The following is a 23,549-nucleotide window of genomic DNA, read 5'->3' as shown; positions in this document are numbered from 1 at the left end:
CGTATTTGACTCAATCTTTTTCCGCTTGACATCTTCCTCCTCGTCAACTTCCATGAATGCCGCCATGTCAGCTTCGTCGAAAGAAGAATCGTAGTCAACATCGTCGGTCACCCCAACATCCATGCGACCTAAGCTCTCGATCGCTGGCATGATACCACTTGTCTCTATCTTGACCCTCTTCTTGGGGCTCATCATCACGTCGTCATCTGACGATGGACCTTGAGCTAGATCAAACCCATCTGACATGTGGCCATCAGAAGAATTATCGGCAAATGGATCACCTCGGCCACTCGTTCGGCCACTGCGAGGTGTGCGGTACGAGGCGAATGTGTCGGGGGAGGATGATTTATCGTTAAAACCAGGTGAGGGCTTTCTTTTGCGTGATTTGGAGGCGTACTTCGAGGATGGTAGAGCTGTATCCTTCAAATTATCCATATCACCAAGCAGAGAAGACATGAAATCGGTCTCTTGTTCAGCTGATACAGCTGGCCGGTAAGCGCTCATAGTGGGTTTAACGGGAGGAGGTTGTCGAGCTTTGGCTTTCACTGGTGCTTTGCCCGTGTTCGAGGAGCGCTTCGCTGCGAAAGGTCAAGCGTGAACAGAACAGGATCACATTGTTCACTTACGCTTTTTACCGACGTCATCGTCTGAATCTTGTGCTGCTTGCTCGCCATTCCCCGCCCAGTCATCCATGCCATTGTCCATGTAGCCTCCGATACCGTCATCGACAACGAAATCATCTTTCGCCAGGCGACCTCGAACAATACTCTTGTATTGGTCTTCCGTGACTTCATCATAAAGATCAGTGTCTTGTTCCTCCTGTAGGTATAGTGACATCAGTACATCTGCTACCGCTATACTCCCTTCGCAGGTCAAGTTGAAGAGACATAGAAGAATGAGTACATATATTAGGATATACGCCCTTTCATCGATGCTGAGATGACGCGCATTGTAACTCACGCTCGCGATTCTGACGCAAGAAATAGAGATTTAGATGAATCAACACACCTTCCAGGCTCTTCCACCTCCCTCCCGCGCGCGTTTATATGCTGCTAGCTTGTCTAGCTTGGACTTTGTCTCGCGTCTCGATCGTTCAGTCATGATTCCGTGTCGGTCAAGATCACGAAAATGGGCTGTAAATATGGAAAGTCGTGGAGAGCGTGGAAGAGCAGTCAACTGCTACGTTATTACGCGACGCGCTCAAGGCGGAGATTGAAAGCGCGTCACTACCGTTTTCGGGTTATTTACTCACGGCGTTCCACTGACAAACTTCATCTGTCGAGGCACAGCACCCAAAGCATACAAGCTCATACTTCAGGTTACTATTTGCTATATTCCCCATGTTACCTTCTCGCCTCTTCCGAAACACAGGCATATCACCTCGCCTACGATCTCTGCTCACGCCCTCTCCATCTCTCCCCGCGACACTATCCACTCAGCTTCGCTTCTACCTAGCCGTCCGACATTTGTCGTCCAGCAAACCTCCACTACCGAGCGCGTCTTCCCTGCCATCAACACCTTCATCAGGACTCACAACATCACAAACCATACCGTTGGAGCCAATCGAGCCTCGCCTCTCATTGACTTTCACATGTACGGTCACAGACTGTGGCGAACGATCTACACACCAATTTACGAAGCGATCGTATGAGAAGGGCATAGTCCTCATCGAGTGTCCGGGATGCAAGAACAGGTGCGTTGATTTTCTCATAAATTAGCACCGCTGTTCCATTCCTGCCTGGATATGCTCACAAGTCCTCCAGGCATCTCATTGCCGATCACCTCGGTTGGTTTAAAGAGTCGACCGAGGAAGGCAAGCTTCGTACCGTCGAGGACCTTCTTCGCGCTCGGGGTGAGAAGGTTCGCCGTGGGCATCTGGGTCCCGGGGGCGTCGTTGAGTACACACCCGATGAATGATATACACTTGGGACAGATCATAACGAATGCATGGCCTTCTGACAAGTTCATATGGCTTATGGCCCTCTATAGTGTACGTTCACCCTAATTGCATAGAGGTTTAGAAGGACTAGTCGTAGATTAAGGCAGGTCATAATTGAGAGCTGTTGTAGGCCTCGAAGCGGATAGACTGTACCCCGAGATGAAACAGAGTTTTCACCGTCGGTGCACTTCCTATGAACGAAATATTATTTTTCACTCTCTAAATGGAGACTCCCGAATCTAGGAAGTCATCAAACAGCGTGCTCGTCAAGTAGAAAATGACTCAAGATAAAAATTCTACCATGTATGAGCTGATGAGTCCCTGATTGGAATGACTGACGTGTATTGAAGAAGGGCGAGATATAGATACATTTGCATCTAGCTGCGCATGTGCAAAGATCATGACTAGATGCCATTCATGAAGAGGCTGGTTGTGCAGAGGGCTCAGCCTCAGACTCGGAGCTCTTAGGAATGACATCGTTCTTCTGGAGAAGTTCCTCGAGTTCCCCCGACTGATGCACTATGAACGTAAACAGAAGTCAATCAACGCCATTAGCCAGCTCAGCGAAGACATCGACGTTGCAGGCACTCACTGCCTAGAACGATATCGCAGCCTCCAATGAACTCGGACTTAACATAGAGCTGTGGTACGGTGGGCCAGTCACTGTATAGGTACGCAACTCAGTGGATCATCGGCCGACGGATATGAGCAAGCAAAGACCCACGAGAAATCCTTGATCCCACTCCGCAACTCCGAATCTTCCAGGACATTGTACGTCTGCATCTTCTCTGGGGGTACGCCGTGTAGATCCAGCACCTGAATCACCGCTCGCGAAAACCCGCACTGTGGGGCCGCTGGTGTGCCCTTCATAAACAGGACGAGCGGCGACGAGTCCACGGCCTTTTGAATTTGCATGCGAGCCTCATCGGAGAGCATGCGGCGGAAGAGGAGCGAGGAGGGGGCCCTCGACACCGTCATGGGCGCTGTGCGCGCAAATGAAACGAGCTATAGAGTGCATTATTGTTTGTCAATGCTCTGGCGTTGCACAGAATAATGTAATGCGTACGGGCGACCGGAAAGCACTGCGAAACATCATGGGATAGTTGAAGAGGTGAGGGTTTCGAGAGAGGAGGGATCGACTTACTCAAGGTCTGGCTGGGTGCCCGAGGCTGGCCGCGAGCTGAGAAACGAGGATTACATCATCGATTCACCTCCTTATTTGGAAGGTGCTTCAGAATCGCTGGCTTCCCGTTGGTTGAAATATGCACTTCAGATTGAACCTCTGCAGACAAGGGTCGCACACGTACGTGGACCTATAAGGTCGAACGCTGGTGCACTTTTTCCTCAAGACTCACATGTGCTAGATTTATGGTATTCTCCGGCCGTCCTTTGCATGAGATTTACGCTAGCACACTGGGACACTGACCGAAGCAACACAGCTGCACGGACGTTCTTCCAGAGCGTTATTGCTATAAAGATATTGCTGATAAAGGCTTGGTAGATTGTTACAGGTCGTTGACAGCCTCGAGAAAATTTCAAGTTACAAGCGGATGCGGCCATCGACTGGTCATCGTCATTACCGCAATTTTTGCCCGGAACAGAACTCGGGGACGACATCGCTGGAAGTCAGTGAAAATTCCAAGCTAGATCAACAACATCGACGAAAGCAAGGCGTAATGATTCTATATTTGTACAACGAGCGCTACTTCTCCGTATCCCGCTTTCGCTTGCGGACACATGCCGCACGCCAGCTCCGTTTTAATGGTGGAACAGCCTGAGCGAGGTATGCGCGAACACGATCCCATGCTCGTCCGCCGCCTTGATGCACTCCGCGTCCATGACGCTCCCGGACGGCGCAGCCAAGTACCTGACGCCGCTCTTCCGCGCGCGATGCACGTTATCGGGGAAGGGGAAGAACGCGTCGCTCGAGCACGCGACGCCGTCCAACAGCTTCGCGTGCTCCACGCGCTCCTGCTCGCTCAGCGGCGCCGGGACCTCCTCGAACAGCGACTCCCACTGCGCCTTCTCCCCGCCCTCGAGCGCCTCCCCGCCGACGAAGAGGTCGATCGCGTTTGCCTTCTCCGCGCGCTTGACTCCCTTCTTGAACGGCAGCGCGAGCACGCGCGCGTGGTGCCGGAGCCACCAGTTGTCCGCCTTGGACCCCGCGAGGCGCGTGCAGTGAATGCGCGACTGCTGCCCGGCGCCGAGGCCGACGATCAAGCCGTGATAGGCGTACGCCACGCTGTTCGATTGCGTGTATTTTAGCGCAAGCGTCGCAACGATCAGGTCCGTCACGGCGGCATCAGGGAGCTGTTTCTGGTCATTGAGATAACACGGCGCTATCGCAAGAGGGACGATCATACCTCTTTATTTTTGGTGACAAGGTTATCAAATAATTTAGCGTCGACCTTGGCGGTGTTCCGTCTCTGTTGGAGGGACACGCCGAAGACCTGTCTCGTCTCCACTTCCGAGGGGACATAGTTGGGGTCGACCTGGAGGACGCAGTACTTGCCGCCCTTCTTTTTCTTCAAGACGTCGAGGGCTTCGGGAGAGTATCCCGGAGCGATGATGCCGTCAGAGACCTCACGAGAAATGATGCGGGCCGTGGCCAGATCGCACGGCGCAGACAGCGCGATAAAATCACCAAACGAAGACATTCTGTCAGCGCCTGTGAACTGATCGTGAGGAAGGGGTGTGAATTAGGGTGTGAAACACGCCTACCACGCGCCCTCGCATACGCAGATGCCAGAGGAGTCAACGGCTCTTTGAGATCGTCCACGCCATACACTTTCTTCTCAGTCTCGCTTAATTCAAGGCCGACGGCAGCTCCTGCTGGGGAGACGTGCTTGAAGGATGCCGCAGCGGGAAGGTTAAGAGCCTCCTGTAGCTCCTTGACGAGTGCATACGAGTTGAGTCCATCAAGGAGGTTGATGTAACCAGGCGACCCGGCCAGGACTGCAACACCACCTCAGCGAACGAGCGCAGTTGAGAAGCAAAAAATATACCCTTGAATGGAAGCTCCCCCTCCGATACAAAGGCCTGCGCGGGCTTCTGGTGAGGGTTGGCGCCGTAGCGCAATGCCATCCTCTGCACCGGCCCGGCCAGGCTCTCGTCCGCCGCGGCATCAGCATACTGTTCCCTAAAGTACCCGCTGATGGCCTCGTCGTACTTCGCCGTCATCTCGAACGCCTTGAGCGCGAGCTTGCTCCGGATCGCCTGCCCGACGTCGCCCTTGCCCGCCTTCCACGCGTCGAGGAACTCGGCGTAGTCCGCAGGATCGGAGAGCACCGAGACGCGCGCGTGGTTCTTCGCCGCTGCGCGGAGGAGGGTGACGCCGCCAATATCGACCTCCTCGACGGCATCTGCGAGCGTGCAGTTGGGCTTCGCTATGGTCTCGGTGAACGGGTAGAGGTTGCAGACGACGATCGAGATGGGGGAGATGGATTGGGCGGCGAGGTCCTTCTGATCGGAGGGGATGTCGCGCGCAAGAATACCTGTTGACCAGAATGGGATAAGGGTAAAAAAAAACGGGAAGGGTAGGAGGGTTGCGCACCACCATGGACAGCGGGGTGGAGAGTTTTGACGCGTCCGCCTAGCATCTCGGGCGCCTTCGTGATATCAGACACATCCCTGTCCATCATCCCGCCAATCGGTCAGCCGGTCTGCACCGCAGAAGAACAGACCAAGAACAGAAGAGAATAGAATATTCAAAGTGACGTCGAATCTCACTCGATCGGTATGCCCGCATCTCTGATCTTCTTCGCGGTACCCCCTGAGCCGAGGAGGCGCACCCCGGCTGCAGAGAGGCCCCGCGCAAAGTCAAGGAGGTCGGTCTTGTCGTACACGGACAGGAGCGCTGGTTTATGCCATGAACAACGGGGCCTCAGGGCCATACGGCATCGAATACAATCTCACCGATGGGCGTCGACATGGTTCGAGAGGAAGAGAGGTCCAAATTCCCGATCCGTGCTTTACAGTGGTAAAACTTTTGCCCCTGGTTTGGGGTTAGGTCGCAATGTTCACTGTCTTTTGGCATCTGCAGCGCTGCGTCGTCGTACAAACATGTGCTCTCCGACGGCGCACAACCGACTCGACAGAGCAATGAGGAGAAAAACAAGGACTCCTGCGCTCAAAACCTCCCCGGCAGCCTGCTCGCCCCGCTCAGGCGTATCGTCTCCCCGTTCACGTACGGGCACTCCACGACCCACTTCACCGTCCCCGCGAACTCCTCCGCGCTCCCGAACCGCCGGGGGAACGTGAGCTCGCGCTCGAGGCTCGCGCGCGTCTTCAGCGGCATCTTGTCCGTCATCGCGGACGCGAACGCGCCCGGCGCGAGCGTCACGACGCGGATCCCGTGCCGCGCGAGGTCGCGCGCGAGCGGGAGCGTCATGCTCACGAGCGCGCCCTTTGATGCGGAGTACGCCGCTTGGCCGGGCTGGCCTTCGAACTGAGGGGCAGACGTGGCGCGGTCAGGGAGGTGCGAGGAAGAGGGGAAAGGGTGCTCACGGCGGCAGAGCTGGCGACCATGATGATCACGCCCCGCTCGCCGTCGGGGCCCTCGGGCTCCGTCTGAGCGAGGTGCTTGCACGTTAGGCGTGTCAAGTTGAATGTCCCCGTCAGGTTCACGCCGATCGCGAAGTTCCACAGATCAAGCGAGTGAGGCTCGCCGTGGATGTCCAGGACCTGGCAAGTCCATAACATGGTCAGCGCGTTCTCGGGAGCATAGACGCGGATTGTTGGGCATTGCACTGACCTTCGCAGCAGTGCCCACGCCCGCACAGTTGACGACCCCGCCGAGGCGCGCACCCATCGTCTGTGCCCACGCGACCGTTCCCTCGACCGCCCGCGCGATGTCCTCCGCGCTCGTGATGTCGGTCTCGAAGAACTTGACGCGCGCGTCGCCCGACAGGCCCTCCGCGGGCCTCAGATCTAGTATGGCCACACGCGCGCCCGCGTCGAGCAGCGTCTGCACCGTGGCGAGTCCAAGCCCTGAAGAGCTGCGAAGATTCTGTTTGAGATCGAGACGCAAGTCCTCATGATGTGCCCGGACGCGCACTGTGGAAAGCGAGAGTTCGGAGGGGCGGAGGGTACTCACCCACCTGAGACTATGAACGTCCGGTTCTCGATTTTCATGATGATGGAGTTGTTTGCAACGAATTTCTCACTCGTTGGTGTCGATGCGACCGAGACTGACCTTCAGAGGGAACTTGATGAATCACCCCATGGGGTCGTCGAGGTGCTCAGAATTCACTTCCGGCACGCTGACAGCCGGAGTCACCTCACGTGTTTTCCCCGAGATGAGTCCTCACCATCAGTTGACCAATGCGAAGTCGACGAAAAGGGACTCAGTTCCCGCCATAATTAAAGGAAGCAAATAATGCCAGACTTTGCCAGACTTCGCTATGCAAGGACGATCCTTTGTTGGAGCCCTCTTTATGTGTACGAAACTCTTCTAGAACACCGGTGTGCTCTACGACCCTATATATTACGAGACCAAGACGCAGAGACAAACCAGGTTGTTTACGATCACGTCTCGCACAGCCCCGCCTGGAACGCCCCGATTGAGTGCGCCCAGAGATCACCGAGAGCCTATCTGCGGCCTCAAAAAGCCAAACTTGTCGAGGACAATCGCAGGCAATCGCCTGGAGAAGATCGGATATGTTATCAGATAAGACAAGGACACTCGTGACAGCTCGATGACATTGCTTGACGCTCCAAGACGTCGCGGGATTGTCTTGCGAGGTCTTGTGTCATTTTTTGAAACGTCAACGGAACGCAGCGCCGAGCGGGGCCGCGAGTAGGGCGCCTGGCGGGAGGGTCCGCGGCGCTAGGAGTTAGGCGAGGAAGGAAACTGAAAAGCGCCGAAGACTGAGGCGAGGCTGGGGGGCGAGACAATATTTATAAGTCAGGGCTGCGGCCATCAAGTCAGTAGTGATTATGCACGCACGACGAGACGGAAGACATCGAAATTTGCCAAGTCCGCCGGCTCGGAAGGTGCGCGGCCTGCGGTGTTTTGTCGTTGAAACGATCAAGAGAGGGCTGTAGAGGGATGATGGGCTAGATCAGTGATCAGACCGAGACGGGTCGGCGTGGAGGATCGATCCGCAGAATGGCGAGGACTTGCGCCATGGAAAGGCGAAAGGAGTGGGGAAATTGGCGAGCAGGTCGCGAGCGAAGACGAGAGGGACCAGGACTCGGCATCGGCAAGCGAAAGAAGTTGGGAGGAAGCTGGAGGAAGTTGCCATCTGTTGCCAGAGGACGTGGGCCAGACTCCCAGGGGAGGGGGCTTGGCCGATCTAGCGCGGGCTTATCTTATCGGGGGGAGAGACATGCCGAAAGCGATGATGGAGGAGATGAGCGAGACGTAGTGAACCTTGATGGTGATGTCGGGTTGGGAAAGCGAGATGGGAGTGAGATGGGAGTGAGAACGGAGGGGCGGCTTGGAGGGACACAGCGGGGGGCCAATGCCGGGAGGGGGCACGACGGACGGGGGACGTAATCAGAGATGGGCAGGGCGTGGGAAATGAGGAATGCGTGTGCTGTGATTGGACGGCGGGGGGTGTTATCTTGTGTGGATTTATCTGGCTCGCCCGGTCGCCCCTCCAGCAGTCGTCGCTCTTCGCCTCTGCGCTAGTCTCCTTCCCGTCCTCCCTCCCCTCCCTCGCCCTCCTATCTCCTCTCCCTTATCGCTCCTTCCCCCCGTCTATCTTACCCTCCACTACACTAAACAAACACACACCGCACCGCAATGTCTCCCGTCGTGCTCGAGCCCCCCATCATGCACGCTTCGCTCTCTTCCATATCTAGGCTCCAGTTTAGTCCCACTCTCCATAATCCCTCCTCCGACTCCTTCCAGGCCCCCCCTTCCCCCTCCAGCTTACAGAACCACTCTTCTCAGCCTCACTTTCTAAAAGACGTCGTCTTCCACCCCCACCTCCCGCTTCACGAGCAGGGCCACGATCAGGTCAACCAGGGCTCCCCTCCCAACCCCCCTCCGTCCGCGACTGCATCCTCAGGTGCAGTCTCCTGCGCCAACTGCGGCACTTTCACCACTCCGCTCTGGCGCAGAGACGGCGAAGGCAACACCATCTGCAACGCCTGTGGTGAGTGTCCGATCTCCTCCCTGTCCGTCACACAGACCCGCTTCGCTCTCTTTTACTACTACGCCCCCACGTGTCCAATGCACCTTGCCATCTCAGCGCGTGTCGACGGGCAGGCCTTCATCGCTTCAACGCGCCTGCCCGCCTGCACACTACCTGCCTCCTATCTTCATTGGCTCTCGCCCGACAGCGTTCACAGCGCGTCTCCCCACACACTTCCTCGTGTTCTTGATCGCCGTTCTTTCCGTCGTATATACTCATCTCCTCCATCATGCACAGGCCTTTATCTCAAGTCCCGCCACACCCCTCGTCCTACTTCCCTCGGTAGGAACCCCAGAGGCTCCAACGCCAACAGCGCCAACGCCCACATCGCCAACCAGGACGCCAACCACATCAACCGGCAACATACCCACTCCCCGCCGTCCTTGCTGACCCCAGCAGCCTCGCCGGGCCTCCACCAGCCCCAATCTCCCTCTCATCAACAGAATCCCTCCGGTGCCCCCGCAACAGCGTCAGCACCCGTGCATCACAGCGGTGGAACCTGCCCCGGCGACGGACGCTGTGACGGTACAGGCGGAACGTCAGCTTGCTCCGGCTGCCCCACATACAATAACGCGCTCAACACTCGACTCGAGATGGAAGGCTCCTCTCCCTCGGCACATCTGCCCTCGACCGACCAGGCGGGCCCGGCCTCGTCTCCAGGTTCCAACGGCGTCGGTGTCGGCCCCGGCGTTAACGGGAAAAGCCGGACCGCTAGGGCCGCCGTCGGCGCGCTTAGTTGTGCCAATTGCGGCACGTCGACGACACCGCTATGGCGGCGCGACGACGTGGGAAACAACATCTGTAACGCTTGTGGTGCGTATCTGCTCTGTTTCACCTGTCTGCGTCGTCTTCGTTTTTTTGTTGTCCTGTTCGTCGAATCGTCCTGTTCGGGACATTTTCTCCCTTATGCGGTCGTTGAGGGTGTGATGAACGATTCAATTCCGCCCGTCGCGCACTCACGGTGTGTGAGAAACGGAGATTGCCATGCGCTGGGGTCTTATCAGACAACCGTTTCCACGAATCTGATAACTGCGCCCAGCCCAATCATGACATGCCCTCTTCGGCCTGCGTCCCCTCTTTTCATGCATCTAATTTTCCCTATCATTATTTGTTTTTTTTTCTGGGAAACATCGAATCGGCGCTAATGGTTACGTCTTTTCCTTTGCTCTCTGCCAATGGCGACCCGACCCGACCCGTCCACTCGAATCGTCCCACGTCCCACGTCGTCGCCTCTTATCTCTCGTCTCCCATCGCCTTTGCCTCGTGCGTCTGCGTCTTTGCGTGGATCGACGCATTCGTAGGCCTGTATTTCAAGCTCCACGGCACGCACCGTCCAAACTCGATGAAGAAGACCGTCATCAAGCGTCGGAAGCGTGTGCCCGCCGCGGGCCCGCAGGGACGCATGTCCGACCAGGCTGCAGCCGAGGCGCTCGTCTCTGTCGGCCGCATGCACGAGCTCGGATCGGGCAGCGGGCCTGGCGAGGGCGAAGATGACGAGGAGGAGCTCGAGATGCCGAAGCGCAAGCGCGCGCGTCGCGGGAGGGGGAAGGACCGCAAGGACAAGGCGACCGACGAGGGTGAGGTCGACGAGGGGGACGAGAGCGGGCGAGACGGGATGCCCCCGCGGGAACGCAGTCGAGAGTCGGGGCACGGGCACCCGCACGGCGCGCTCGGGCACGGCCAGTGGCCGGACGTGCACTTGGAGGCGCCGCGGCCGTCGTCGTCAGGCGGGATGGGCCTCGAGCGCGCGGCGTCCGCGTCGCGCATGCACCCCTTTGCGGGGTCGCCGCACCACCACGGCGGGTTCGACCTCCCCCCGCTGAACGCCGCGCTCGGCGGCGCGGGCTCCGGAGAGATGATGACGGGCCCAGGGACAGCCGCACGCGGCGTCGGCGCGTTCCACGGGGGCCCACCGAGCTACTTGCGCGCGTCGTCAAACGCGCCGAGCAGGACGCATTCGCCGCTGTCTGGCCCTGCCGCGCCATTCTACGCTTCAGCAGGAGGGGCGGGGGCGGGGGGGCTACAGGCGCAGGGCCCGATCGTGCCGACCGTTGCGGAGCTTGAGCGGCACTACTTTGAACTGCATGAGCAGCGACGGGGGCTGTTGGAGATGCTGGAACGGACGGATCGGCTGATGGCGGGGGTGAAGAGGGGGCTGGACGAGATGAGGGGGGTGGCGGCGCCGGCGGGGGGGATGGAGGGGCAGGCGAGCGTGCCGTTGCAGAGGAGCGGGTCCGGGGCTGGGGCTGGGGCGGGGGCGGCGCAGCGGGAGAGCGTGTGGCCCGTGCAGCAGATGCAGGGCGTGGAGGTGGGTCGGGAGTGAGCGGTGTGCTCGCTCGTCCCGTCTGCCATGACGCATCGCAAGCACCTGCGTCGCCTTCTTCGTCGTCTCGTTCGTCTTCCTTTTGGGCCGTGCACTCCTCTCTGCTACGCGTCGTGGTTTCGATTCGCTCGTCGTGTGTATACATCTCGCTGTAATATTGGACGCCGCGCTTTGCTTGTCCCCGTATATATTTCTCCGTCTCTGTTTTCGTCTGGCACCTGGCACCTGGAACATTCTCCACCCTGACCCCCTCTCCGCTCTGTTCTGCTCATCCCGTCTCGTCTTTTTCTTTTTTACTGTTCATCGTACTTTACTTTATATGTTCGGCGAGGGCGGTCTGCAAAAGAGGCGCCCCCTGGCTGACTGGCCGGTGTTGTGTGTTCGTTGCTGTTATACGTGGGTTGTTGCTGCTGTTGTTGTTGTTGTTGCTGCTGCTGCTGCTGCAGTCGCTGGTCAGTCGGATCGCCTCGTAGTTTTCTGGCTGTTTTGTTCTTCTCTTTACTTTACTTATGTTCTGCTGTAAGGTACTTAGAACCGGTGTTTGGCTGCTCGTATCATAGGGTATTCTATTGGACGTGGCGCGTGCCCACCCGCGTGAGAAGAAGGAAGAAGGAGATTAGATGGGAGATGGGATGGATGACGAGTGCTGCAGTTGCACGTGAAAACGGCGGTGCCCCCAACGGATCGACTTTCACGTTGCTCGCGCCCCGCCTTCCCTCGCCCATGCCCAACTGACCACCTGGGCACAAGCAACTTTCATTCAATCCCCACTCCATCCGTGCCCCGTGCTGCCTCCCGTGCCTCTGACCCTGCTGCTTCGCCTTTAAGCTCCCCCATCACAACACAACACAACCCACACCGTCCCCCGTCGACGGCCATCGCCATCGCCATCGTTCTTCCCCATCTCGTCAGCGCAGAAGATCACCCCGTTCGAGCGCAGCGCAGATTGGCTTTTCTTGCATATTCACACACACACGCACGCACGCACGCTCGCAGGCAGCCCGTTTGTTTACGGCATCTCCACTCCAGGGCGCAGCGCAGGGCGGGCGATATCGACTGACTGGCTGACTGGCTGACTGCGACTCGCTAGCTGATAGACCGAGCGACTGACTGATTAACTGAGTGACCGACCGACCGACCGACGTCGCGGATCGGGCCAACGCAGACCGCAATGCAGGCGCGCCAGCGGTCGATCGAGGACGAGGACGAGAGCGTCAGGATCGCGGTGAGGGCGCTCGGAGATATGCGCAGCGGCGGTGGCAGTGGAGGGGGCGGGGTGGAGCGTGAGCGCAGCGGGCAAGCGATGGGAGCGAGCTGTGCGTGGCCCTTTTCCATACATCCCATCCATCCCAACCCATTCCATTCCATTCCCCCTCCTTCCCCGTTTGATGGCCGCGGCCCTCGTCATAATGTCCGCTGCTGACGACTTTGCGCCCTGCGCTGGATGTCGGGCGCACACGCAGCTTTCCAGCCGACGCCCGCGCTCTCGATGGCGTCGACCTCGACGTCCCCGACGCTCGCCTCGCCCGTGCTTGAGCGCGCGGAGGCGCTCGATGCCGCGGCGGCCGCGGCGGACAGCGACTCGCCGCACTTCGTGTCGCGCATGTCGACGCTCCCGATCGTGAACACCGCGCTGCGAGCGTACGAGCAGAGCAAGGCGAGCTCGCGCGTCGTCAAGGTGAGCCCCTCCGATCCCTCTCTCCCGTGTCACCCCCATACCCATCGTCACCCGACGATGCTGATCCGCCTTTTCCTCTTTGTGCAGTACGGCGCGGAGATGATGGAGTCGTCCGTGAAGACCATTTCGCGGCCGGTGATGGACCGGCTGCCCGTCAATCAACTCGACGAGTTCGCGTGCAGGCAGTTGGACAGGGTGCGTGTCTCCGCTTTGCTCCTCCTTCGATTCCATTCGTTTGCTCACCTGTCGGGGTGTCTCCCGTTGCCTCTCGCGTCTTCTTGTCGGTTGGGTGGGTGGGACAGTTGGGGCGGTATCGGGGCCGCGCACCGTCGGCAGCGATGGATGAGCAGGACGGCCAGAATAGCGAGCGGGGGCGGGGGAGCTGGGAATCGGGGCTGCAGATACGGGACGTGTCGATGACGCGCGGGGATTTGGACGGGAAAAGCTACGGCTATGGTTATGGCTACGACGAGCGGGAGCAGAGCGCCGTTAGAGACGACGGGGTTGATCGTGCGTCTTTTCTTGTCCTGATGCCATCTCTGGCGGGCGTCTGATCGACGCGGACGCTTCGTGCAGGATCGCCGACGTTGAGGGTGCAGAGCCCGCGTGAGGACTCACAGGAGACGGACCAGCAGCAGCAACAACAACAACAGGTCGCGCAGCGCAGTCGATGGCAAGCTGTATTGCTTGAAGCTGGAGGAATCGGTGCGGCCGTGAGCGAAGAAAGTATGCGAAGGCTGAAGTACTGCCTGCAATGGCTGCAGGTCCGTCATCTCGCCTTGCGCCTTTTGAAACGCATCCTGACTGTCCTCCTGCAGTACGCAACGACACACATCGACGGACAGATCCTCATCCTACGCGACTTCATGGCCTCCCTGCAGCCCCCACCAGGCTCTCCGAACGCCATCAACCCCGACGCGCTCATCTCGCCCGAGCACATGCGCCAGCTCCAGAACGTCAAACACGACGTCGTCAACACCGTCCGGCAGGTGGTCAACATCGTGTCCCAGTACGCGGGCGGCGCGCTCCCCGAGCCTGCCCGCGCGCGGGTGCGCGGCTTCATATTGCACCTCCCGCAGGCGTGGGCGAGCGCCGCACGCAGGCAGGACGTGCCCACCGCCGCGGGCACCGCGGGGCGCGGGGGCCGGGGGACGCGCCGGAGTGGCAGGCGGGACCGGGGCGGCGAGGCGCCGTCGCGGCCGGCGTCGCCCTCGAGCGCGTCGAGCCCGCGGCATTCGCGACAGACCAGCAGCGCGGTAACTGGGGCGGCGGCAGGGGCAGGGACAGGGACAGGGGCAGCTGCGGCGCTGCCGCCGACGGCGGGGAGCGCAACGCAGGCTGCGCAGCGTATTTTGACGCTCGCGACGGAGAGCTTGGATATGATGCGCGGGGTGACGGGCGTGGTGAAGGATTCGCTGGACCGCGCGGACGCGTGGGTCGAGCGGCTGCGGGTGGTCGGGATTCAGCGGCAGGGCGTGGGCGCGGGTGCGGGTGCGGATACGGCAGGGGAGGGGGGGAGGGAGAGGCTGGCGCCGCCGTTTGATTTGATGCAGCATCGTGGGGGCGGCATCGCGAGCACGAGCACGAGCGTGACGTCGTCGCCTGTTGCGCACTCGACTGTGCTGCCGCCGCTGCGGTCGCCCGTCGCGGGAGCGGGGGGCTCGAGCCCGCTGTTGCATGTGTCTTCTGGGGACTCGTTTTTTGGAGAGCCTGAGGGGCTGGGGAAGCTTAGTCTCGGAGCCTCGGGCGCGGGTGCTGGAGTGGGAGTGGGGGCGGGGAGCAGGAGCGGGACGGTTACGCCGGCGCTGGGGAAGAAGGGGATGTTTGCGGAGGAGGGGGAGGGCGGGTACGTGGGCGGCGTGGGGAATGGGCATGGAGGTGGGGGGAGGGCGAACGGGGAGGGGGTGGAGGGGGTGGGGCAGAGGGCGGGCGGGGACGTGGAGGGGGATGGCGGGGACGTGGAGGAGGGTGGTGGGGGGACGGTGGAGATGGACGTGGACGGATAGGCACGGTTAGTGCACGGTCGGGAGTCGGGAGTCGGGAGGAGTCGGGAGGCGGGGTCGTCGGTCCTCGAGCTTAAGGTCTGTCGGTGTGGAATTCGATCTATTTATGTATGTTCATTTCACTTTCACTTTTTTTTTCTTTTTTCTTGTAATTGCTACTCGTTTCGTTTCGTTTCGTTTCGTTTCGTTTCGTTCTGCTTTGGTGTCCGCTGTCGACCGCTCACTGTCTTTGATTATACATCGTCTCCGCTCGCGCCTCGTCCCCCTTCTCTCTTTTCATCCGTGGACGCGCACTCACAACCCTCCTCCTTTCTTTCCTTCCTCCCTTCCTTCGCGATACGCCTCCGACGCCACGTCGATGTCGCAGCGGCTGTCGCGCCCAGGTTATACGCTCGCCTGTACTCGCTCGTTTTTGCGCGCCCTGATTTCGCTTCTCTGTCTCTGTCTCTGTCCATCTGTCTACCTGTCCATCTGTCCATCTGTCTTTCTTTCTTTCTTTTCTTTCTTTCGTTCTGTCTGTCTGCCCGTGTGTCTCTTCTTTCCGTCCTGTCTCGTCTCGTCTCGTATATATATATATGTGGGCACGCACGCACGTACGCTCGTACGTCCGTACGAAGATTGCGAGCTCCCATCCCCCGCTCACCGCCGTCGCCCGTGGTCAGTGACTGGCTGTACAACATTCTCGGATGCCTTGTCGGGACTGCGCGTACCCTTTCATGTACTCGTACGTGGGGAGGTTCGTTCGCGGTGTAATATGCGAATGCTGCGCTCGGTGTACAGTGCGCTCAGTGTACATATTATCGGAGATGGTGTGGGACTGCTCACTCGGCTCCTCTGCCTGGCTTGCATGCCAGTCCGACGGGGCGCGAGCACGCAGGCGTGCCAGCGCCGTGCGATGCTGGTCATCGTCTGACAGGAGCTGACAGGACGGAGCGTGTTCGGGCAGTGTTCGGGCCATGCTATTCGTATTCGGAGGTACTTAGGTGGGCTCGTGGTCGATACTGTAGGTCATCGCGTCTGAGAGTCGCTGATTGTCGTTGCGGGCTTTATTGCTGAGGCGAGGCAAAACGTGTTTTGGCCCGTTGCAACAGCCCGAGTCCTGACGCGCCGTGGCGCCGTGGCGTCGCCGCCGCGAAGGACAGCGGGGGTGTTGCTCGTCGGGGTCCGAGTCCGGGTCGGCATGTGATTTGATTGCCAGTGGGCATGACGCAGCGCGACTGGCTTTGAGTCTTTGCTTCCGATCCTCTGCGCCTCGTCGCGACAGCTTGCTCAATCGTCGCCTGCACTTGAATGGGCGGCGTCTGCGAGGTTCAGCGCTCAGCCTCTGTGCGTGCACAACCGTCGGAGGCCTCGACGACGTGTCGGTGCGCAATGGTATTATAATATTGCCAGCAGCGACCACGATGTTTATTAGCCCGATTCAGCTCCACCTCGGCTCGGCGTGCGCTAATTATGCATCGCGCTGAGTTCTCCCGTCCTCGCTAGAACCCCCGGACTCTATGCTGCCCCGTCATGTAATATATAAGACAGCTGCACGGTAGCCGTCGCTCTGCTCAGTTTCTCCTTTCTCGCACCACCCGGCAATCCAACACACCACAACACGCCTGCCTCGATCGACCGACCGTCGACAGGCTCCCCCCACTCCTTCATCCGCTACACACTCGTTTATACACTGACAAAATCGATTTCATTCGTATATACCATGCGTTACTCGGCCTCGCGCTCTGGCGCGGCTTTGCTCCTCGCTTTGCCTCTGCTCGCCGGTGCTGTGCCCCTCAGCGGCATGAATATTCCCATCCCAGCGGGCACGACCATCCCGCTGAATCGGCGCGCCTCGTTCTTGCTCGACGACGGGTCCGTCAACATCCCCGCCCTCGCGCGCCACCTGAACTTTGCTGCCGCGTGCGTCCGCCAGCGTGTATTTTATTCGAACGCGCGCTCACTGATGGCGCTTCGCATGCTTTTATCCCCGCAGGAAGTTCCAGCGCGGGTTCAACGCCTTCGAGCGCAACACGGGTGCCGCGCACCCGCTCGCCTTTTTGGAGGACCTCTTCGGCCTCGCGCGGCGCGGCGCGGGCGGCGTCGCGCTCGCCGACCAGGGCGAGATGCTTTGGACGGGGAAGATCGCGCTCGGGACGCCGCCGCAGGAGTTCACGATGGACTTCGACACGGGCAGCTCGGACCTGTTCGTGCCGGCGGCCGGGTGCGGCGGCAGCGCGGGCTGCGGCGGGCGCGCGGAGTACGACGCGGGGAAGAGCACGTCGGGGCGCGACCTCGGGAGAAACTTCACGCTGCGGTATGGGGACGGGAGCACGGTGAAGGGGAAGCAGTACGCGGAGAGCGTCGCGATCGCGGGTTTGTCTGTACGTGTTCCGCCTCCCCCGTTGTTGTCGTGCCGGCGGGTTCTCGACGCTCGTCGCGTGATCTGACGGTTTTGTTTTTGATCGGCGCGCGGCGCGCAGGCGGCGAATCAGACGATCGGCGCGGCGGACACGTATTCGGCGGGGTTCACGAGCGGGATGGACGGGCTCGTCGGGCTCGGGTTTAAGAGCATCTCGGTGTACAACGCGCCGCCGCTGCTCGACACGCTCGTCGCGCAGGGCGCGGTCGACGCGCCCGTGTTCGGGTTCAAGCTCGCGCAGGAGGGCTCCGAGCTGTTCATCGGCGGGACCAATAAGACGCTGTACGCGGGCGAGCCGACGTACGTGGACGTCACGCACGAGGTGTGTCTGCGTCTCGGTCTCCGGAACACGGTGCGCGAAGGACGCGGGAGCTAATGTGTGCTGGGTGTTGGTGTGTAGGGATACTGGCAGGTCGAGATGGACCAGTTGGCGGTGAACGGGACGCAGGCCGTCGGGAAGACGGCGGCGATCATCGATTCGGGCACGACGCTCCTCGTCGGGAACGAGCAGGACGTCGCCAATTTCTACAAGAACGTCACCGGCGCGAAGCCCGTCGACGGGCAGCAGGGCCTGTGGTCCGGTGCGTCTCCTCCCTTCTCCGTCTGATCTACGTTCCGTTTGAGCGGGTGCTGATGCGTTTTGCTTGTGGGTGCGCGCGGGTTGGGGCGACAGTGCCGTGTGACGCCGTGCCGCAGGTGAGCCTCACGTTTGGCGGGAAGAAGGTCGATATCAGGCCAGAGACGTTCACGCTGGGGCCTGTGTCGATGGGGTCGAGCGACTGTCTCGCGGGCATCGCGTCTACGACCAGCATGTGTGCGTGTTTGCTCTCTGATTGCCTGTCCGCGCGCTCATATCCTCGCTTGTCGAACTGTGAACCGTGGGGTCCGTGTACTGGTGCCACTTTGGCGCGGACGATCGCTGGTGGCTGACGCGCTGGTTTGGGGCTGACAGCGTTCTGGATCATCGGGGACGTGTTCATGCAGAACGTGTACACGATCTTCGACAAGGGTGAGAGCCGCGTCGGGTTTGCGGACCTCGCGTGAGGGCTTTGGGGGTTTGCGAGCATCGGAGGATGAGAAGAGAACAGAGGGGGGGGGGGGGGGCGCCAGGCGGGCGCGGGGACTTGTGCATTGCTACCGCGTCGTCGGTGGATGGAAGGCTCCGGAAAGACGTTCGATTTGTTGTTCTGTGTCGTCTGCGCTCTCACACTAACCCACATTCACGTACGCGGAACTTGCTCATTGCTAATGCGTGCGCCGCGCCTCGGCTACTTTACAGGCTTGCTTCGCTGTCATATATACTATATTATCATCGTATCCAATCACATCGCTGTTGCACTGCAGAGCGGGGTGGGCTCGAGGTAGGAGGGTCTCGTGAGCTGCATGGGCCTGGGCGAGACTGAAGTGAGCGAATGGGGGCTGCTGTTGCCAGCTTTGGCGTCGAGGAGATTGACTTTCGTTGATATCTTCGTCCACGAACAAAGTTTGCCGAACTTATGGATCGAGGCCTGAGAGGTTCATCAAGGGAGCGACGGCTCTCCTCCTGTTATCGAATGGAATCAGAAATCTTACTGGCGTCTTGTCTGATCTCGAGCGCGTCTACTTATGAGCAAATCGGCCGAGGGGGTGGCGGGTGCTGGGGCAAACGCCGGCGACATGCGCGTGGACGACACAAAGAAGCTGAACATCTGACCGCAGTTCACCCCATATTTTTAGAGCGGACGGACTCATATTTGGGACGATCAGCAGAGCACCCCGACGAAGGAGTGTTGCCCTGCCGGTGAGGCGCGACGCTGAGATGCTTGCTATAGATGATGGTGGCGTGTACCGAAAAGGCTAAGAAACACAGTTAATGACATGATTTATACTCCCTGCTACGTATCTAACACGCGCCGCCTGAACACTGCACAGCCCTGATGATGATTAGACGCCCCGACGACAACGAAGACGATGATGATGGATAAAGACGATGCCCGGAGAATGTGAGGCCGGGCACGACCGCTCAGAAGTTGCTCCCTTCCGGAGGCTGAGGCAGCTTGCGATTGTTGAACGATGCCATCTCCCTGCATTAGTACAGTCGAACGAACAGCGCATATCGTGTCAAAACGGGCATGAAATGATCGGGAGCCGGTGGGCACGCACCGGCGGATCTCGACGAGGACGGTCTCGATGCTGCTGGTGCTGGACCAGTGGGCGAGGATGGGGAGCTTGGAGGGATCGACCTTGCCGTCCGTTTGGTTGACGAAGGGGAGGTTGACGCGCGAGACGAACTGGACGAGGGGAGGCTGCTCGGGGTAGGTCGCGCCGCAGACGATCCTGAGGCTGTAGATGCGGTTCTCGTGCACCGTCTGCGCGCCACATACGCACAGGCCGAGCGATCGCGGTCAGCGGCGGGGACGTGGGGGCGGGCGAGGGGGGGGGGGGGACGTACGTGGCCGGGGCCGATGATGGTACCGTTCCACTGGCTCATGAGGATGTCGTCGCCGTCCTCGAGGCCGTAGGAGCACGAGCCGTCGCCGATGCCCTTCTCGCCCTTCTCGAGCTCTTCGAGCAGGCGGAAATTGCGTGGTACTGTCCGCGCATCGCACAGGATCAGCGCGCGCGCAGAGACAGTGTGTTAGAGACGGATTATACCCTTTGCCATCGGAGAGAGGAGGAGGCAGAGCAAGGAGATGGAGAGAGCAGCAGCAGCAGTGGCGCGGCCGAGTCAAGGACCAAGGAGAGCCCGACGCACTGCAGTGCATCCAGCAGGCCGGATCGGGCTCGGTCTTTCCACCGTCAGCCACCGCAGTCTCTCCGGCGACCGCACTGCCCTTCATCCATCGTCACACACACACACATCTCCCCGTATTCTCCACATAACTCTACCAGACACCCTTGATTTTGTTTTTCCTAGCACCGCCGGCGACGTCCATCACAAGCCGCGATGTTCAAGAGCGGCGCAAACCCCTACGATGATATCGTCGGTATGTCCGCAATCTCGCTCCCACTCTCGCCGACGCAATCTGAACGGCGCGCGCAGTCAAGACGACCGACGAAAACCTCACCAGCGAGAACTGGGAGCTCATCCTGAACCTCTGCGACAAGGTGCAGGACGAGGGCGAGCAGGGGTGCGTTCTCGATTGGGTTTTGGGCGTGGGGATGGGCACTCACATGCGGGATTTGGCCTCAGCGCTCGGAGCGTCATTGCTGCGATCCTCAAGCGGCTCGCACACCGCAATCCGAACGTCCAGCTCTACTCCCTCGCCCTCGCCGACTCGCTCTCGAAGAACTGCACCGTCGAACTCCATCGCGAGATCGCGTCGAGGGCATTCACCCAGGCCCTCGAGAAACTGATCACCGACCGGGTGCGCGTACACTCTCCCAGTATTGTACTCGAGATGCCAAGCAGCTGACCGCGCTTTGGCTTGCAGACGACACATGACAAGGTCAGGCGCAAAGCCCTGAGTCTTATAGCGATGTGGGTCTCCGAGTTTGAGAACGACCCGACGCTGGGCGTGATGGAAGACTGCTACAACAATCTCAAAGCAAAGAGTATGTATCGCACACCTCTTCGTCCCCTCACCTTTCTTGCTCATCGAACCGACCCATCGCAGACTACTCGTTCGAGGGCCCGCAAGAACCGCCGCCGCCTGACGTCAACGACGAAGTCCGCCGGCGCGAGGAAGAGGAGCTCCAGCGTGCCTTGGAGATCTCCGTTCAGGACAAGGGTGGCCGTGCAGCGTGGAACCAGTACTCCCTCGCCTCGTCTAGTGCACAGGCGTCCTCCAGCGGCGCCGGCAGCTCGAGCGACGGCTACCAGCCCGCCGCCGCTACCTCGTCCTCCGCTGCCGCGCGCCAAGGGAGCGTTGGCAGCGCGATTTACACGGGTGGCTACGTCCCCGGCCCCGTGCGCCAGGTGACTCCCCCGCAGGCGCAATCTCAAGCGCAAGTGAGCCTACCGACAGCCTCGGCGACGCCGGTCGCCCTGTCGGTGTCGCCGACTCCGTCGACGACGACGATAGTCACGCGGGTTCGTGCGTTGCACACGTTCGAGCCGACGGAGGCGGGCGAGCTTGCGTTCGAGAAGGGCGACGTCATCAAGGTCGTCGATCGTGGATACAAGGACTGGTGGCGAGGTCAGCTCAAAGGCCGAACTGGGATATTCCCCGTCAACTACGTCGTAAGCAACAGCCCCATCATTTCCCCCCGTGTCGTTTTTTTTCTCGCGGTAAATCCGCGAACAATCATCTAATCGTGTTTCTGTTTCACCAGGAACCGCTTCCCGAGCCATCGGCCGCGGAGTTGGCCGCAGAGGCACAGCAGGAGTTCGCGGTGTTCTCACAGGCAGCGAACGTCGACCGCCTGCTCACGATGCTCCGGTCGCTCGACCCCGCGAAGGACAACCTCGCGGACAACGAGGAGATTCAAGAGCTGTACCGCTCGAGCATGGCGCTGCGTCCCAAGATCGTCAAGCTGATCGACAAGTATAGTCAGAAGCGATGTGAGTCCTCTATGAGGGATCGGTTTCATTGCTGCCGTTTGCTGATGGGCTCTGTGCAGCTGATCTGGTGGCTATGAACGAGACGTTTGTCAAGGCGCGCACTATCTTCGACCGTATGATGGAAGAAAGCCTGGCTAGGCATTCTGGCTGTAAGCCGTCTCTCCTATCCGTCCCTCCACGATCTACTCACGTGGAGTCGTACTCCCCTCTGCTCCAGACTACGACCAGCGGCCGCCATACATGCAGCCCCAGCCCTCCTACCAGCCCCGGCCAGACTCACGCGGCCCACAGGCGCTGTATGCACGGATCCCCGAGCCCCAAGCGAACGGCTGGAACCCCGCCGTGTATGACCAGCCCGGATACAACGCCTACCCCGCCCCTGCGGCTGCGTACGCGCCTGGCCAGGAAGGCGGGTACCCGCCGACGCAAGGTCCTCAGTCCATGGGCCAGCCCCAGGCCCCGTATGGTGACCCGAGCCTCACCCCGGCGCCATATGGTGCTCCCCAGCAGCAGCAGCAGCAACAGCAGGCGGCTCCGGGAGGGTACCCTCAGCAGCCGTACCCCGCGCAGAACAGGATGTCGTATTTCCCGCAGCAGGCCGAGCACGCGCCGAGCCCCTACGGACCTTCACAGCAACCACAGCCCCTGGCACAAGCCCAGCCCCAGCCCCAGCCCCAGCAGCAGGTGGAGCCGCCACGCGAGGCCCAGGGCCCACCGTACACGTTCGATCCGAAAGCGACGTACCCGGATCCGAACGCGCAGGCGTGGGCGCAGTACTACGCGCAGGGCGGGACGGACCCCACGGGCGCGGTGTATTTCTTTGCGGTCCCTGGAATCACGGACAGGACGCCCGTCGACGCACAGTCTCCTCAGGCCCAGGCTCAGGCTCAGGTTCAGGGCCAACCGCAGAGCCAGAGTCAGCAGGACGCCGCCGCGGGGTACCAGCAGCCGTACGCTCAGGTCCAGCAGCAGTCGCCCGGGGCGGGCGTCGTCTCCTCGACGTCTGGCCTTGCGCATTCCCCGCAGAGCGCGCACCCGCAGACCGCGTTCGTCCAGGCGATCCAGCAACAGCAACAACAGCCTTCTCAACCGCCGCAAGCGCAGCTTCAGCACCAGCCCCAGGCGCAATCGCAACCGCAACCGCAACCGCAACCGCAACCGCAACTGCAGGACGGACCGCAGCGCCAGGCGTCTGCGAGCTCGCTCCCGAGCCCGGGGGCGTATGCGCACGAGCTGCCGACCCCCTACGGTGCCGCCGCCCCCGTCGGACCGCAGAGGCAGGGCTCGCTGGGCACGGCGTATGCGCCGCAGAGCCCTGGCGCCGCGGCGGGTGCCGGGCTTGGTCCTGGTGTCGGTCCAGCGGCAGAGTGGGCGAACCAGTATTACGGGCTGCAGAGCCAGTTCGCGGGGATGAGCGTGAGCGGGCAGGGACAGGGGGGCGAGCACGGTGGCCAGTCGCAGGCGCAGGTGCCGGCTCAGCCGCCGGTGGGCGCGTGAGCCGGGCCAGCGATGATGATTGAGGGGGGGGGGGGGGAGGGGGACGAGGGGAGACGGCGCGGTTTCTTGTGGCGTGCTTGCCA

The 23,549-nt window shown here is 60.5% G+C and overlaps 11 protein-coding genes across 11 annotated transcripts; 6 read left to right on the top strand and 5 right to left on the bottom strand.

Moving 5' to 3' along the window:
* Positions 1-1,562: 1,562 nt before the first annotated feature.
* Positions 1,563-1,902, top strand: HETIRDRAFT_244395 (uncharacterized protein; the record flags this gene model as incomplete). Its single annotated transcript, XM_009551117.1, has 2 exons — positions 1,563-1,693; positions 1,764-1,902. Coding segments are annotated over 2 exons (270 nt in total), but the record flags the coding sequence as incomplete, so codon positions are not given.
* A 292-nt stretch (positions 1,903-2,194) lies between these two features.
* On the bottom strand, positions 2,195-3,082 carry HETIRDRAFT_147435 (glutaredoxin-related protein). Its single transcript, XM_009551116.1, has 4 exons — positions 3,006-3,082; positions 2,664-2,944; positions 2,532-2,602; positions 2,195-2,458 (listed from the first exon to the last, which is right to left on the bottom strand). Exons 1-4 carry the CDS (start codon positions 3,033-3,035, stop codon positions 2,355-2,357), a joined length of 486 nt encoding a protein of 161 aa, XP_009549411.1. The 5' UTR covers positions 3,036-3,082; the 3' UTR covers positions 2,195-2,354.
* A 473-nt stretch (positions 3,083-3,555) lies between these two features.
* Positions 3,556-5,879, bottom strand: HETIRDRAFT_387448 (uncharacterized protein). The gene is made up of 7 exons (XM_009551115.1): positions 5,855-5,879; positions 5,669-5,795; positions 5,493-5,569; positions 4,945-5,433; positions 4,661-4,894; positions 4,303-4,607; positions 3,556-4,249 (listed from the first exon to the last, which is right to left on the bottom strand). The coding sequence occupies exons 1-7, from the start codon at positions 5,868-5,870 to the stop codon at positions 3,698-3,700; spliced, it is 1,800 nt and encodes a 599-aa protein (XP_009549410.1). The 5' UTR covers positions 5,871-5,879; the 3' UTR covers positions 3,556-3,697.
* Positions 5,880-5,922: 43 nt separating this feature from the next.
* HETIRDRAFT_410926 (uncharacterized protein) lies at positions 5,923-7,121 on the bottom strand. The gene is made up of 4 exons (XM_009551114.1): positions 7,035-7,121; positions 6,693-6,936; positions 6,446-6,622; positions 5,923-6,386 (listed from the first exon to the last, which is right to left on the bottom strand). Exons 1-4 carry the CDS (start codon positions 7,070-7,072, stop codon positions 6,069-6,071), a joined length of 777 nt encoding a protein of 258 aa, XP_009549409.1. The 5' UTR covers positions 7,073-7,121; the 3' UTR covers positions 5,923-6,068.
* A 1,445-nt stretch (positions 7,122-8,566) lies between these two features.
* HETIRDRAFT_445867 (uncharacterized protein) lies at positions 8,567-11,977 on the top strand. Its single transcript, XM_009551113.1, has 3 exons — positions 8,567-9,042; positions 9,319-9,894; positions 10,383-11,977. The coding sequence occupies exons 1-3, from the start codon at positions 8,688-8,690 to the stop codon at positions 11,402-11,404; spliced, it is 1,953 nt and encodes a 650-aa protein (XP_009549408.1). The 5' UTR covers positions 8,567-8,687; the 3' UTR covers positions 11,405-11,977.
* Positions 11,978-12,575: 598 nt separating this feature from the next.
* HETIRDRAFT_445866 (uncharacterized protein) lies at positions 12,576-15,877 on the top strand (the record flags this gene model as incomplete). The annotated part of the gene is made up of 6 exons (XM_009551112.1): positions 12,576-12,720; positions 12,868-13,082; positions 13,170-13,277; positions 13,385-13,592; positions 13,659-13,846; positions 13,901-15,877. 6 exons carry the CDS (start codon positions 12,576-12,578, stop codon positions 15,086-15,088), a joined length of 2,052 nt encoding a protein of 683 aa, XP_009549407.1. The 3' UTR covers positions 15,089-15,877.
* Positions 15,027-15,877, bottom strand: HETIRDRAFT_478531 (uncharacterized protein). Its single transcript, XM_009551111.1, has one exon. It carries the CDS (start codon positions 15,763-15,765, stop codon positions 15,319-15,321), a length of 447 nt encoding a protein of 148 aa, XP_009549406.1. The 5' UTR covers positions 15,766-15,877; the 3' UTR covers positions 15,027-15,318.
* A 455-nt stretch (positions 15,878-16,332) lies between these two features.
* HETIRDRAFT_64456 (aspartic peptidase) lies at positions 16,333-18,817 on the top strand (the record flags this gene model as incomplete). The annotated part of the gene is made up of 7 exons (XM_009550523.1): positions 16,333-16,449; positions 16,510-16,987; positions 17,061-17,448; positions 17,548-17,808; positions 17,887-18,067; positions 18,160-18,306; positions 18,439-18,817. The coding sequence occupies exons 2-7, from the start codon at positions 16,788-16,790 to the stop codon at positions 18,528-18,530; spliced, it is 1,269 nt and encodes a 422-aa protein (XP_009548818.1). The 5' UTR covers positions 16,333-16,449; positions 16,510-16,787.
* A 671-nt stretch (positions 18,818-19,488) lies between these two features.
* ubc1 (ubiquitin-conjugating enzyme1) lies at positions 19,489-20,130 on the bottom strand (the record flags this gene model as incomplete). The annotated part of the gene is made up of 4 exons (XM_009551110.1): positions 19,489-19,549; positions 19,629-19,834; positions 19,918-20,030; positions 20,121-20,130. 4 exons carry the CDS (start codon positions 20,128-20,130, stop codon positions 19,489-19,491), a joined length of 390 nt encoding a protein of 129 aa, XP_009549405.1.
* Positions 20,131-20,304: 174 nt separating this feature from the next.
* On the top strand, positions 20,305-22,196 carry HETIRDRAFT_478525 (uncharacterized protein; the record flags this gene model as incomplete). The annotated part of the gene is made up of 8 exons (XM_009551109.1): positions 20,305-20,452; positions 20,509-20,596; positions 20,659-20,833; positions 20,900-21,020; positions 21,083-21,648; positions 21,741-21,969; positions 22,029-22,118; positions 22,187-22,196. Coding segments are annotated over exons 1-8 (1,317 nt in total), but the record flags the coding sequence as incomplete, so codon positions are not given.
* A 13-nt stretch (positions 22,197-22,209) lies between these two features.
* Positions 22,210-23,466, top strand: HETIRDRAFT_420309 (uncharacterized protein; the record flags this gene model as incomplete). Its single annotated transcript, XM_009551108.1, has 1 exon — positions 22,210-23,466. The coding sequence occupies one exon, from the start codon at positions 22,210-22,212 to the stop codon at positions 23,464-23,466; it is 1,257 nt and encodes a 418-aa protein (XP_009549403.1).
* Positions 23,467-23,549: the final 83 nt, after the last annotated feature.

Source organism: Heterobasidion irregulare (genome assembly GCF_000320585.1).
Source record: "Heterobasidion irregulare TC 32-1 unplaced genomic scaffold scaffold_08, whole genome shotgun sequence".
Classification (NCBI taxonomy): domain Eukaryota; kingdom Fungi; phylum Basidiomycota; class Agaricomycetes; order Russulales; family Bondarzewiaceae; genus Heterobasidion; species Heterobasidion irregulare.
This window is presented reverse-complemented; position numbering and strand designations above follow the sequence as displayed.

Excerpts from the sequence above, each read along its gene's own strand:
- HETIRDRAFT_147435 (XM_009551116.1), bottom strand. The coding sequence starts at position 3,035 with ATGATGTTTCGCAGTGCTTTCCGGTCGCCC. Across the intron at positions 2,603-2,663 it reads AGTGGGATCAAGGATTTCTC|TGACTGGCCCACCGTACCAC; the intron begins GTGGGTCTTTGC and ends GTACCTATACAG. Across the intron at positions 2,459-2,531 it reads CTGCGATATCGTTCTAGGCA|TGCATCAGTCGGGGGAACTC; the intron begins GTGAGTGCCTGC and ends TTACGTTCATAG.
- HETIRDRAFT_387448 (XM_009551115.1), bottom strand. Across the intron at positions 4,895-4,944 it reads GGGGGAGCTTCCATTCAAGG|TCCTGGCCGGGTCGCCTGGT; the intron begins GTATATTTTTTG and ends GTGGTGTTGCAG. Across the intron at positions 4,608-4,660 it reads TGCGTATGCGAGGGCGCGTG|GCGCTGACAGAATGTCTTCG; the intron begins GTAGGCGTGTTT and ends ATCAGTTCACAG.
- HETIRDRAFT_410926 (XM_009551114.1), bottom strand. The coding sequence starts at position 7,072 with ATGAAAATCGAGAACCGGACGTTCATAGTCTCAGGTGG. Across the intron at positions 6,623-6,692 it reads GCGTGGGCACTGCTGCGAAG|GTCCTGGACATCCACGGCGA; the intron begins GTCAGTGCAATG and ends TGGACTTGCCAG. Across the intron at positions 6,387-6,445 it reads TGGTCGCCAGCTCTGCCGCC|TTCGAAGGCCAGCCCGGCCA; the intron begins GTGAGCACCCTT and ends TCTGCCCCTCAG.
- HETIRDRAFT_445867 (XM_009551113.1), top strand. The coding sequence starts at position 8,688 with ATGTCTCCCGTCGTGCTCGAGCCCCCCATCATGCACGCTTCGCTCTCT. Across the intron at positions 9,043-9,318 it reads CACCATCTGCAACGCCTGTG|GCCTTTATCTCAAGTCCCGC; the intron begins GTGAGTGTCCGA and ends CATCATGCACAG. Across the intron at positions 9,895-10,382 it reads CAACATCTGTAACGCTTGTG|GCCTGTATTTCAAGCTCCAC; the intron begins GTGCGTATCTGC and ends ACGCATTCGTAG.
- HETIRDRAFT_478531 (XM_009551111.1), bottom strand. The coding sequence starts at position 15,765 with ATGTTGTACAGCCAGTCACTGACCACGGGCGACGGCGGTGAGCGGGGG.